Below are 12,500 nucleotides of genomic sequence, written 5' to 3'. Positions count from 1 at the left end.
GTGAACGATATCAAGAACATCAATGCCAAACATCGTAATAACAAAGTAAACACGGTAAGGATATTAATCGGTCTATTGCATTGGTAAAACATTTTATTTTGATTCAATTTTGTCCATAAAACCAGGGTGTAGTTTGTGCCTCGACCTGGGTGGCTTTGAGATGGCGAAAGACAAACTCGGTCTTTGTTGGTATGTTCGAGATTGGAGTTCAATGTTTTCTTCGCACCCTTTTTCACAGGTACTGCAAAACTTCATGTATGGCATGCTGCGCGACAGTAATGCCACCGCAGCAAAAATGTCTTTGGATGTGATGGTGGAAATGTACAGAAGAAATATTTGGTGAGTTTGATTACTGTTATGGATGGAAATTGTAATGGGATTCTCAAGGTGTCTGGAAAGATCCCAGCTCAGATATTTAGGCTAATTTGATTTTGCCAATCAGCCATCTATCAGTCTCAGGCATTACATTTTTGTCATCACCATTATATTTGTCCCAAATAATGCTGCCAGGTATACGAACTGTTTTGATTCTGGCCTTTTTGTGACTGTTATGGAAATTATGTTCCACCATTGTGCAATTTGACTGGAGAGATGTGAAGGATTTTCTTGGCTCTGCTTTTGCATTTATTAACCCCCGTGGTTTCGATTTTTTTTTTTTTTCAATATGGATTTTGTCTCAAATTTTCGTGTCTGAGTGTGTATGCGTCCGCAACCATATTTCGGACATGTATAAACCAATTTAATTCGTACTTGGCACAAAGACAACACATGATGGTATACATATGCGCATCATTTTGTTTTGCTATGAAATCAGAGATGGCCGACTGGTGGCCATTTTAGTTGTAGAAAAACCCGATGTTAAACACATCTTCAACCATTTATCGAACATGCATTTATCGGTGTTGTTCAAACTTGGCACACAGATAAAGAATGAACACTTATATATGTATGCACATTTTTTTTTCCGAGGTAAGATCAAAGCTGCCTGACTGGCAGCCATTTTGTTACTTAAACATGTTCCCAACCATTTCCTGAACACGCTTAGTCTGATTTTGTTCAAACTTGGACAAACACAGAACATGATGGCATGCACGTGCACCTCACTATAGTTTGTGATCTGATCAAAGATGACCAACTGGTAGACTGGCGGCCATTTTAGTTGTAAAAAAAATTTTTTTAAACCCTGCTGTTGAACACGTCCTAAAACATTTCTCGGACATGCATTTACTGATCTTGTTCAAACTTGGCACATACATAACGAATGATTGCTTATATATTATGCACATCATTGTTTTCGAGATAAGATCCAAGATGGTTGACTGGCGGTCATTTTGTTATTTAAAAGTGTCCCCAACCATTTCTTGAAAATGCATGGTCTGTTTTTGTTCAAACTTGGCACATGTCACCTGTCTCAAATGTCACAAATGGTCTTGTATGTCACATAACCATTCAAGTCAGTTGTGCAAACAAATATATTGTTGCAGTTCTCAGAACCGCATGCATACAACAGATAGTTGTCCTGAGTCAGTTATTCCATTAATATACGTGTAGTTAGGTCCCTACCTTTTGTCTAGTGGGAAGATGAGGGAGTGTGTTGCGATGGGCTATTAGTTGGGATTAATAAATCATTTTCCGCTTTTATTTTATTCCCTCCTTTTACGATCCACGGTGCAATCATCTCGCATGCTACCCTCGTTTCACTGGCCACAGCGTACCACCGTCTACCCAGACTCTCGCTTTCTGAGTCAAAATCCCGACGTTCGGCTGGACAAACGCTGTAGCTGCACCACATCCACCTGCCAAAGCCCAGACATGCACGGCATGGGCGGACCTGGCCGCATAAAACTCATGCATGGGCGGATACAGGAGTCTGGCTGAAACCCAGCCCAGAAAGGCGGACCACATGAAGTGCCAGTCCAATCGGGATGCTCGGATTGGACGATGACGTCGGTTTCGAAATGACTCCTCCCCGAACTCCGGGCTCTATAAAGTATGGAGCAATCCTCAGAGAGTGGTCGAAGTTGGTTGGTTGAAGTAGTTGTGAAGATAGTTGGGTTGGTTGGAAGGAGAATTGCAGATGAGAATTGGAGGAGAATTGAAGAGTGAAGGAATTGAAAGGGGTTTGGAGTAGTTGTGAGTGAGTGTTCCTGCTACTTGTCTCTGCCGACACGACGTCGTACCGCCCCTTGCTTCTTGACCAAACCTCCTGTCTGGCCCCACTTTCTTATCCTTATCTCCGACCTCACAACCTCGACGAACGGCCCCTTGCCTGGTCCTGCATGCTGCTCATCTCTCCCCCCCCCCCGCCCTCTTTGGACTTCGCTCTTCTCCACTCGAGCCCCTCCTGCAGACACGATCTCCACACGTACGGCTGTGGCCGAACTACTCAACCGTTGTTGGGTGCCGCACCACAGAGCATCCCTCCCCCGAAACGCTCAGGTACCGAGAAACTGTAACCTCAACTCTCTCCCTCCCTGGCTGCAAAAGTCCCTTTCACAGTTGGGTTTACTTTGGCTGAGTGTGTGTCTGAGAGTGTTGGTGCCTCTCCGTTAGGTAAGCCTGTATGAGATATTTTATTGTTGCGATTGTTGATTTATTAATCTCGCGTCAAGTCTGCATTGTGTCTGCTTTGTAAGTTGCTTGTAAAATTGCCACACCCCACACCTCTCTCATCTTTCTATGCATTACACCCCCAATAAACCTTTGTTGTGCCACATGCTTTTCCTCGCTTTATGGAAATAATTGTTGTAGAAATGTTCCCAGCTCGCCTTTGTCTTTTCCCTCATTGGTCCAGCATGGTTTGCATCCAGTTTTAGCCAGGTCTTTATTCCCAACGGTCCGTTCCTTCGAGCCGGTACGTCCTTGGCAGTGTCGCTCGGCTGCATCGGATCCGGAAAGGTGATCAGATCCGGTTCGGACAAGGCGTACCGATGGCGTGGTTCCCCAGTGGTTAAACCGCGTGGTTAATTAGGTAACCCGATTCACCCATAGGCGGGATGACCCTAGGTCGCGCGGTTGAGTTATTGGTGTCCACGGTCGGTTAAGTGACCCGCCGCGTCATGGAATTATTCTTGAGCGATGGCCTACAATTCCAGGGAGTCTGGTGGGAATCGACGTAGCTTCCCCCACCTAGTGGTCTTCTCACCCGACCCCGCCAGCCTGCAACAATATCTTGTAAGTATTGGCTAGCACTTTAACTCCTTTCAGCAATATTACTAAAACCACAGGAGCTGACTTTTATGCTGTCTCTGTCTCTCTCTGTCTCTCTCTGTGTCTCTCTGTCTCTCTGTCTCTCTGTCTCTCTGTCTCTCTGTCTCTCTTATCCCTGGCACTGCACCTTAAATTGCCATTTGGGAGGGGTGGGTGAGAGTGATAAATTTATTCCCCCTTAAAAGATTTTGTATTCATGGTGATTGAATTCGTGAAATTTTATTGTCTGGTATTTTAAAAACCACCTAAAGCAAATTGGAAGATGGCAGAAAGTTCCTCCAGGATTGACCCAATATAAAATTTTGAGTTAAATTTTTCTTTTTTAAATCAACCAACCCCCCCCCCCCTCCACTGGAAATTTTATAAATCGCCCCCTGCGTTCCACCCTACGAATTTAATGAAATGTGTGGGCAAGAGAGAATGAGTAAAAGCAAGTTAAATTGGTCTTCATTTGATGTGTTGATTACCGAGGTCAAAGCCTCCAGTCAAAACTCAGACACAGTTTGCCTTGCAAAAAGCATAGCAAATTGCCCAGCCATGGAAAGCAATCATTCCAAAGCTACAAAGGATTTTTTGGGATGGTCATATTTCCATCACACAATGAGCCGGAGTATTTAATGAAATGTGCGAATTTGAAATCCAGGCTTTGACCTCGGTACGCAAGCTTTTCTTATCCTGTCCTCTTCCTCCTTTTGTCCTCAACTCTCCCTCTTACTCACACCATCATCGACAAAATACTTTTTCAAAGACAATATGGAAGCTTGCTTAAATTTAAAACTCGATTGTGACTAAAAATTCAATTAAACAATCACTATTCCTCTAAATTGTTTGTTTCCTGTTCGTTCTTCATCTGATACATTTTTCAGAATAAACAATGAGTGTTTTTTTATGTTATCATTCACTCTTCACTCTTCATCCTTCCAATGTCTAAACAGATGTATTATATTGCTGATGGTTGTGTTACACACTCATTATTAATCGAAATTTGAAAGCTAAAATACAAATTCAAATACTGGTTCCTAGAAAAGCTGCACAATGCAACCAAGAGAAGCAACACAAGGTAAGCCCTCTGCTGTGTCAAACTCCATCCGAGTTCCTCAACAGCTGCAGACATTCACAAGTAGTACATACATCTGCCTTTTTTGGTAATCGAATGATCGAGCATCGTATTTCAGGTGCCCCCCTATGAATCAAACATTTAAATACCGTAATTTTCCGAATGTAATATGCACCCCTAAATTTGTTGTGAATTTTATGGAATGTGCTTGTTATTTATAGTATGCACCTCGACCTTTGCAATACTACGGTCAAAGTAACCCTTTGATGGCAAGAACGTTAGTGTCTGTTAAATCACTAATCGGGAGTTAGCCTTCGTGCTGGCTGTGTTTTTAATCGAGGCTGGCAAATTGATGTCATGAAAAACCCATTGTAAAGGCCCTGTCACACCTTGATGATTTAGCCAGCGTATGCCTGACGTATGCAAAATGGCTAAAACGCTGGCACACGTCGAATACGTTATGGGTAAGTTTGTATACGTTAAGAGCACGCTGGCATACGTCTTTGTACGCCGAGGTGTTAGACAAATTTTCCATGCTTGAAATTTTTCAACGTATGCCAGCGTATGACTCGCACGTTCCGCATAATGCTGGCCATAAGTTGTAGGCACATTACGCGATCGTTGACACACGTTACTTGTAAGTTACTCATAAGTCGAAACACGTCGAGGTAACGTTTAGCGTACCCGAAACTTATTTCTAACCTATGAGTAACATGTTGTAGGCACGTTACGCGATCGTTGACACACGTCGACACACGTTACTTGTACGTTACTCATTAGTCGAAACACGTCAAGGTAATGGTTAGAGTCAGTGTTCCAGACTCCCTGGTTTTTTTTTTTCTTTTTTTTTTCTTCGGTATGACGGTGATGTTGACACTTCGATTTCTAGTGCGGTTATAATATAATATAATTAATAGGCTGCCGCTCAATGATTTAAATCATAACCGCACTAGAAATCGAAGTGTCAACATCACCGTCATACCGAAGAGAGAAAAAAAAACCAGGTAGTCTGAAACACTGACGCTAACCATTACTTCGACGTGTTTCGACTTATGAGTAACGTACAAGTAACGTGTGTCGACGTGTGTCAACGATCGCGTAGCATGCCTACAACTCATGCCAGCGTATGCGGAACGTGTGTCATACATCGAGTACGTCGAGAAATTTTCAACATGCTGAACATTTCTCGATGTACTCGGCGTATGACGACGTATGCCAGAAAACTACGACGTATGCCAGCATGCTCTTAACGTATACAAAACTTACCCATAACGTATTCGACGTGTGCCAGCTTGGTTCGGCAAATTTTTCATACGTCTGCATACGCTGGCTAAAACGTCAAGGTGTGAGAGCGGCTTCACACTTCGATGTCTGGTACGGTTATGATTTGAATCGTCGAGCCGCAGCCTATGAATAGCCTACGACACATGATCGTCGGCGATACGCTGCCGCGCTATGCATAAGTTAGACTATCGTTGGGCATAGGTTGTGAACGCCGACAACACGCTCAGCATTCGTTGGTATAAGTTATCTATATGTGATTAAAACGTTCTGTGTACGTAACTAATACGTTATGCATACGTCCAACATGTTATTATATGCCCAAAACTTAAAAAAAACATCAATAGTTCAGCGTAAGCCAGCATTTTACATACATTTTGAGACCTTGCCATACACTGGCTAAAACGTCAAGGTGTGACAGCCCCTTAACATTTTCTCACTGTGTTTACGTAAAGATTGCTGTTTTGTTTTTATAAAATCGGTTTAAAAATTCACCATGAAATCAAAGCTTATCACAATAAAGCCACATTTCTATTTACTGTCAAGTACCGATGCTTAGTTAAGTGCTTAAAGAGGGCGGGGCCCTGTTTTGATTTTGGGAGGCCGATTTAAAAATACACCGAACAATTCGTGAGAAATATTGTTAAATGTGGCTTTTTTATAGTTGGAATACTTATTGGTGTTCTTGATAATGACTTCTTGAATTACACATTTCAACCGTTATGATGATGGTGAAATTAGCAAGGACGTGGCAGCCTTCAAACTTAAGGTGATAGAAGTTGCTAAATACCTTGGTGACAGAGTGGCAGCATGGGAATTTGATGTGAACGAAGCAAACATGTGCTTCTATACATTTAAATATGTTTCAAATTACAAGGCTAAGCTTCTTGATCATTCTGTTTTAAAAATCATGATTAAAGATACTGTACTAAAAATGAATGAAATCCGGGGGCAATTCTCATTATGTCTTCGAAACGGGGAGAGATGATGATAAATACCATCGAAATGCAACATTTGTTTTGGCATCCATGGGGAGGTGTCAATTCCTCCTTAGGAAATGCTCCGCTGGGAGCGGTGAGAAAAGCAGTGCCATTGTTGTGACCTCGCTGCTCCCTCAGGAAGTGACGGTTTGTCTCATCTAACAGTCTTGTGTTGTGTCGTGTATAGTCCTTTGTACATCCATGTGTGTGACAGCTCCATTACAAGCCTTAGATAATGTAGAGAAAAGTATGCATTATTTATTTTGTTGGAAATGATATTTCTGAAGTGGCTGCAAAAAAACCTGTTTCAATGTTTTACCTTGTGTAATACACACCCTAACTTATTGATTAAAATTTTCGTGAAAAGAATGCATTTTGTATTTGGAAAATTGTGGTTTATTTTCCTTATGCAGAAAGGGTCCTCATGTTCTGCTGGACTACACTGAGTGGTAAGGAGTGGTGGCACGATCCTGCACTACCTTAAACAAGGAAAGAGTCGGCCATTTGGCGCATCATTGCCATGTTGCTTTCCCGGGTTAACTTTTGCTATGACTGCAAAGGACAATCTTCTTGACATTTCACTAAAATGTAACTCAACTTATTACCCTGCGCCAGAGATGGTGACTCGAGTCTCAAATTTTGTGACTTGTGACTTGACCTGAAAGACTTAAGACTTGATTTGAGCTTTTGGACTTGTTGACAATGACAGTGACGATGACGATGAATGAACACCATATCAACATAAATATATCTCGGTGATCAATGTATTTGTGACTAATTTTCATTCGATGTCTGCTGGGATGTGATTACACTATTTACAAACAAACACCACCGGAGTCGTGCACCAAAGAGAGCACAAACTCGGTAAATAGATCGTGCCGATCTGAGAACGGTATTTGTTATACACCGCCCAAAGTGCCGCTGAGCTCCGAACCTCCGATCGCACATACATGTGTGTCTATTGGAGGAAAAGGAGGTAAAGTATGGAGAAAAGCAAGTAGCACTCTCGTATCTTTCATGATGTGCGTTCTACGTCCTTGAATTTAGAAGGCATGTATGCTGGATGGCATACGTACATATGGAATTATTGCTGCTGCTCTGTTCATACCCATTTAGCTTCTTCTGGGTTTTTTACTTACGAAATCTAAAGATTTCTAAAATCTAAAAGATCTAAAAGATCAAGGTCACAGTGAGGTCAAACATCCAAACATTCTATTTTTCATGGTTTGGTACAGAATCATCGTAGAAACTTCTGGTTTGCTTCGCTACCTTCTCTCGAGACAGCTTTTATTAGACAAGGTCAGAGGTCAATCTAAAGATTTCGTAAGTATATTGATGACTTCCGTTTCTGTTTGTTTGTTTGTTTGTTTGTTTGTTTGTAGGCATGATAACTCGAGAAGGGAAGAAGCTACCAATGTCAAATTACACCACATGATTCTGGAGGGTGATTGCTAGTGCTGATTAGATTTTGGTCAAAATCGGTCAAAGGTCAAGGTCACAGTGAGGTCAAACATCCAAAACATTCGATTTTTGATGGTTTGGTACAGAATCATCGTAGAAACTTCTGGTTTGCGTCGCTACCTTCTCTCGAGACAGCTTTTATTAGACAAGGTCAGAGGTCAAGTTGACGATTTCGTAAGTACCAGTCTATGACTGCTTGTTACTTACGAAATCTAAAGATTTCGTAAGTATATTGATGACTTCTGTTTCTGTTTGTTTGTTTGTTTGTTTGTTTGTAGGCACGATAACTCGAGAAGGGAAGAAGCTGCCAATGTCAAATTACACCACGTGATTCAGGAGGGTGATGGCTAGTGCTGATTAGATTTTGGTCAAAATCGGTCAAAGGTCAAGGTCACAGTGAGGTCAAATATTCGATTTTTGATGGTTTGGTACAGATAACTCGAGAACGGAAGAAGCTACCAATGTCAAATTACACCACTTGATTCAGGAGAGTGATGGCTAGTGCTGATTAGATTTTGGTCAAAATCGGTCAAAGGTCAAGGTCACAGTGAGGTCAAACATCCAAACATTCTATTTTTGATGGTTTGGTACAGAATCATCATAAAAACTTCTGGTTTGCTTCGCTACCTTCTCTCGAGACAGCTTTTACTAGACAAGGTCAGAGGTCAAGTTGACGATTTCGTAAGTACCAGTCTATGACTGCTTGTTTTGTTTGTTTGTTTTTTTAAATTTTATTTTAAGTTTACATGTTTTATGGCTCATTGGGGAACTAAAACACACACACACACACACACACACACACACACACACACACACACACACACACACACACACACACACACACACACACACACACACACACGTGCACATTCTCACCATAATACACTGTCAAGTCTGAGTGTCACTGCGTAGCTTGCTGCTACTCTCTGCGCATGCGCGCTTCACTTCATTATCAGTGGCATGGCAGAGGTTCCGAGGGTGATCGTGTTTGTTTATAAACATTTTGAAGGTGCATTGGATAAAAAGAGTGATTTATGTCAAATGTGTGCATAAATATTTCAGATGGTCCATCCACAACATCAAATTTAATTCGTCACCCAAAAACTCACCTGCAGAAGTAAGTTTTCATTTCCATTAGACGTTTTAGCACATTTTGTTTCTAACTTTATAACGTTTGCACTGCACTAACAGTGACGCTGAGCCTATACTCAAACTGGTTGCACGTAGGATGTAGGATGAGTCGTTGTAGTGTGTAGCTTCCTGTAGCCGGTCATGGACACAGTCGCCGGTGTCTCTCTCACTCTCTCACACTCACATACCTCACTCCCACATACCTCACACACCTCACACATGGTCTTATGACCAAACAGACGAATAACACAGCCACTGAGATTGTGGGAAGCGTCAACACTTGTGTGCTCACGACTTCACACCAATGGTGTCTCCTCTCATCACATGACAGTTCCCACTCGAAAGGAGGAATTCCCTCCTTCCCATAAATGCTATCCTATGGGGATTGTCTGCTGTGCTCTCTCCTTTGATATGCTGAATGTCAAGCAACAGAGCAGAAAAGTACAATTTTTAAAGTCTTTGGTATGACTTGGTTACCAAATGTTACCATTACACCACCGAGTCTGGTCAACCAGTTTGAATTAAAAGCAATTAAAATTTGTCATTTATATATTTTTTATGTCATTTATTTTACAGAATACACATACCCAAAAAATAAAGCTCATATATACAACCAGCTCGTGACTTGTGTAAACCTCTTGAGTATTAAAGGCTTATACATAACCAAGGTCTATGATTTGACACTTGACTTGAGACTTACCCTCATAGACTTGGGCCTTGGCTTTTGGTGACTTGTTGACATCTCTGACCTGTGCACTCCTTGATCTCGTTGTCACTTCTACTCTTCTGTTTTTGTTTCCCCCTTTCCATATAGTTCCTTCACATTCTGCTCTAGCTCTTCCTCGATCCTTGGTCATGGATACAAGAGCAATAAAAAAAACTTTTATTGAGATGAAGAGTTATTACTCTGTGCACACGAAGCAAAAAGCGGGGTTAAGCAATTTGCTCACTTCTGTTTGTGCGTCATTCCGTCCACGAAACATCAGTTTATGATCGAGGAGCAAATTAATTTCTATTGATATATTTTGAACACGAATCGGAAAACAAACCTGTAGCGTAGCAGTACTTTGGCTTTGAATTCTACCCGATTGTGCATGTGGAGAGAGAGGAGTGAGTTTTTGTATTATTATTATTATTATTATTTTTTTTTTGGTAGTCTGTCAACCTGTCTGGCAGTCAAATAAAATTTATCATTCCAAACAGGAAATTTACTGGGTTTTTTATGTACGTCATAAAGGACGTAAACGACAGGCACGAAAAACTAATGTAACTTTTTAAATAAGGTGATGTAATAGCCACTACGTCAATGGTGGTAAACTTCATGAATTCTTTTATTGGTTCACGAGTCAGTAAGTGACCACTATATTCGTTATTGGTGTGTGTCTGTCTGTCTGTCTGTCTGTCAGTCTGTCCCGAGCATAGCTCCGTGGGTTTTGATCCGATCCTGATAACATTTTGGTGGGAGGTTTATATCATGATCTAGTTGTGTTTTCCTGAGAATGGGCATGTTGTGGCGTATGTTGTGTCGTGTATGTTCGCACCCATTATGGGCGGAGCCACGCTCAAAAAATGTGTTTTTAGGGGGTAGCCGATTTCAATTTGCATCTTCTCCGAGGGGGTTTGTCGAATCTGGCAGGGTTTCGGTATTTGGTTAGCCCAATGGTACCTGCATAGCCCCACAGAGCTCGATTTTTTTTTTCATTTTCTTTTCAAGGTCACAAGGTCACGAACTTAGAAAATTGCGAATTTTGACATAAAAATCCATCTTCTCCGAGGGGGTTTGTCGAATCTGGCAGTGGTTTCGGTATTTGGTTAGCCCAATGGCACCTGCATAGCCCCACGAAGCTCGATTTTTCATTTTCGTCCCAAGGTCAAGGTCACAAGGTCACTAACTTAGAAAATTGCGAATTTTGACAAAATTCCATCTTCTCCGAGGGGGTTTGTCGAATCTGGCAGTGGTTTCGGTATTTGGTTAGCCCAATGGCACCTGCATAGCCCCACGGAGCTCGACTTTTAATTTTCGTCACAAGGTCACGAACTTAGAAAATTGCGAATTTTGACATAAAAATCCATCTTCTCCGAGGGGGTTTGTCGAATCTGGCAGGGGTTTCGGTATTTGGTTAGCCCAATGGCACCTGCATAGCCCCACGGAGCTCGATTTTTTTTTTTCATTTTCGTCCCAAGGTCAAGGTCACAAGGTCACGAACTTAGAAAATTGCGAATTTTGACATAAAAATCATACGACCGCCCAAACTTTGAGAGCTAGGATGACAATATTTTTATGCATAATCTTGAGGTCATTCCCCACCTAAAGTCTTGAAACCATTTTACTCTATCCCGAACACCTTGCCTGTGGCGCCCCCTTTAAGTTTGTTTTTACGCTGATTTCATCAAAGTCTGGATAATCTGAGGAGTGTGGAATGCCATATAGCCTATATGACGTTATATTGTTCCTGGAATGTTCCAGAGGAAGTTTTGCACCAAAGGTCATAAACCTTGACCTTTAAAGTTCACAAAGGTCAAATTTTGAAAGTTGTTGAACGAAACCGGGTTTTCGACATTTTGCAGCTAATAACCTGTCACTCGTACCACATCATGTTGATCATTTTTATAACTTGGTCAAAAATTATCACATTGTCTCATCCTTGACTTTTGAAACAATCAACATCGTCAAATACCGCTCGTGAACCATTGCCATCTCCAGACTTGTATGACATTTAAAATCGTTATTTTAATTAAATATAATTGTGTAGGCCTACTTAAACACTTTGTGGGGTAAGGTGTTCTTTGAACTCTCATTTTATATGCAGAACTGCACTGTAATTGTTGTTTGACTTTTTTCTCTCTCCCACTCTCTCTCTCTCCCTCTCTTTTGTGGAATTCCAGGAATAATGCAAAAACTGTGAATGTCATAACGACTGCATGTTTTTCACGTGTCACCAAGGTATGAGTTTTTCTTCCACACCCTCTGTGCTTTGATACGCAGTTGTGGGGTCATCTATATTTTGTTTGGAAAAATGCTAAAAGCCTTCCCCCACCTCATTCTTTAATTCATCCTCCCTTTTTTAAATGCCTTTTCACCATCTTTTCTCCCTCCCCCACCCCTTTTTATTTTCTTCTTTCCCCTCCCCCTTTTTTATGTAACATATAAATAGCTCCGATGTTGTTTTCTCATTTTTTTTTTATATTATTTTTATTTTCTAATTTGCTTTCTTGGTCAATAAATACAAGACCATCACTATAGTATAGGGCTGATGCGATGACCGAGACTATAGAAGTACGCACGCACACTCGTCTCTCAGCTGTCTCGTCTGGGTTTGAATCCTGACCAAGCTAGAAACTGTTGCCTCAGTGTTTCACAGGCAGGGCAATTCATCAAT

General features: G+C 41.4%; 1 protein-coding gene and 1 long non-coding RNA gene across 2 annotated transcripts in view; both read left to right on the top strand.

The window, feature by feature from the left end:
• The window catches only part of SDAD1 (SDA1 domain containing 1), a 167,191-nt gene that overhangs the window by 40,354 nt on the left and 114,337 nt on the right, over positions 1 to 12,500 (top strand). Inside the window, exons 5-7 of the mRNA XM_085887036.1 lie at positions 1 to 54; positions 239 to 339; positions 12,007 to 12,064. The exon at positions 1 to 54 is cut by the window's left edge and continues 18 nt beyond it. Coding sequence (XP_085743162.1) covers positions 1 to 54; positions 239 to 339; positions 12,007 to 12,064 — 213 coding nt within the window. The remainder of the gene's footprint in view (positions 55 to 238; positions 340 to 12,006; positions 12,065 to 12,500) is intronic.
• On the top strand, positions 350 to 8,399 carry LOC147024567 (uncharacterized). The gene is made up of 2 exons (XR_015059084.1): positions 350 to 3,174; positions 4,234 to 8,399. It is a non-coding gene; the product is annotated as an uncharacterized LOC147024567 (long non-coding RNA).

This window comes from Eptatretus burgeri, chromosome 6 (genome assembly GCF_056783735.1).
Source record: "Eptatretus burgeri isolate ZD-2024b chromosome 6, Ebu_testis_v1, whole genome shotgun sequence".
Taxonomy (NCBI): domain Eukaryota; kingdom Metazoa; phylum Chordata; class Myxini; order Myxiniformes; family Myxinidae; genus Eptatretus; species Eptatretus burgeri.
The sequence above is the reverse complement of the archived record's forward strand: the minus strand, read 5'-3'. Positions and strand labels throughout refer to the sequence as shown.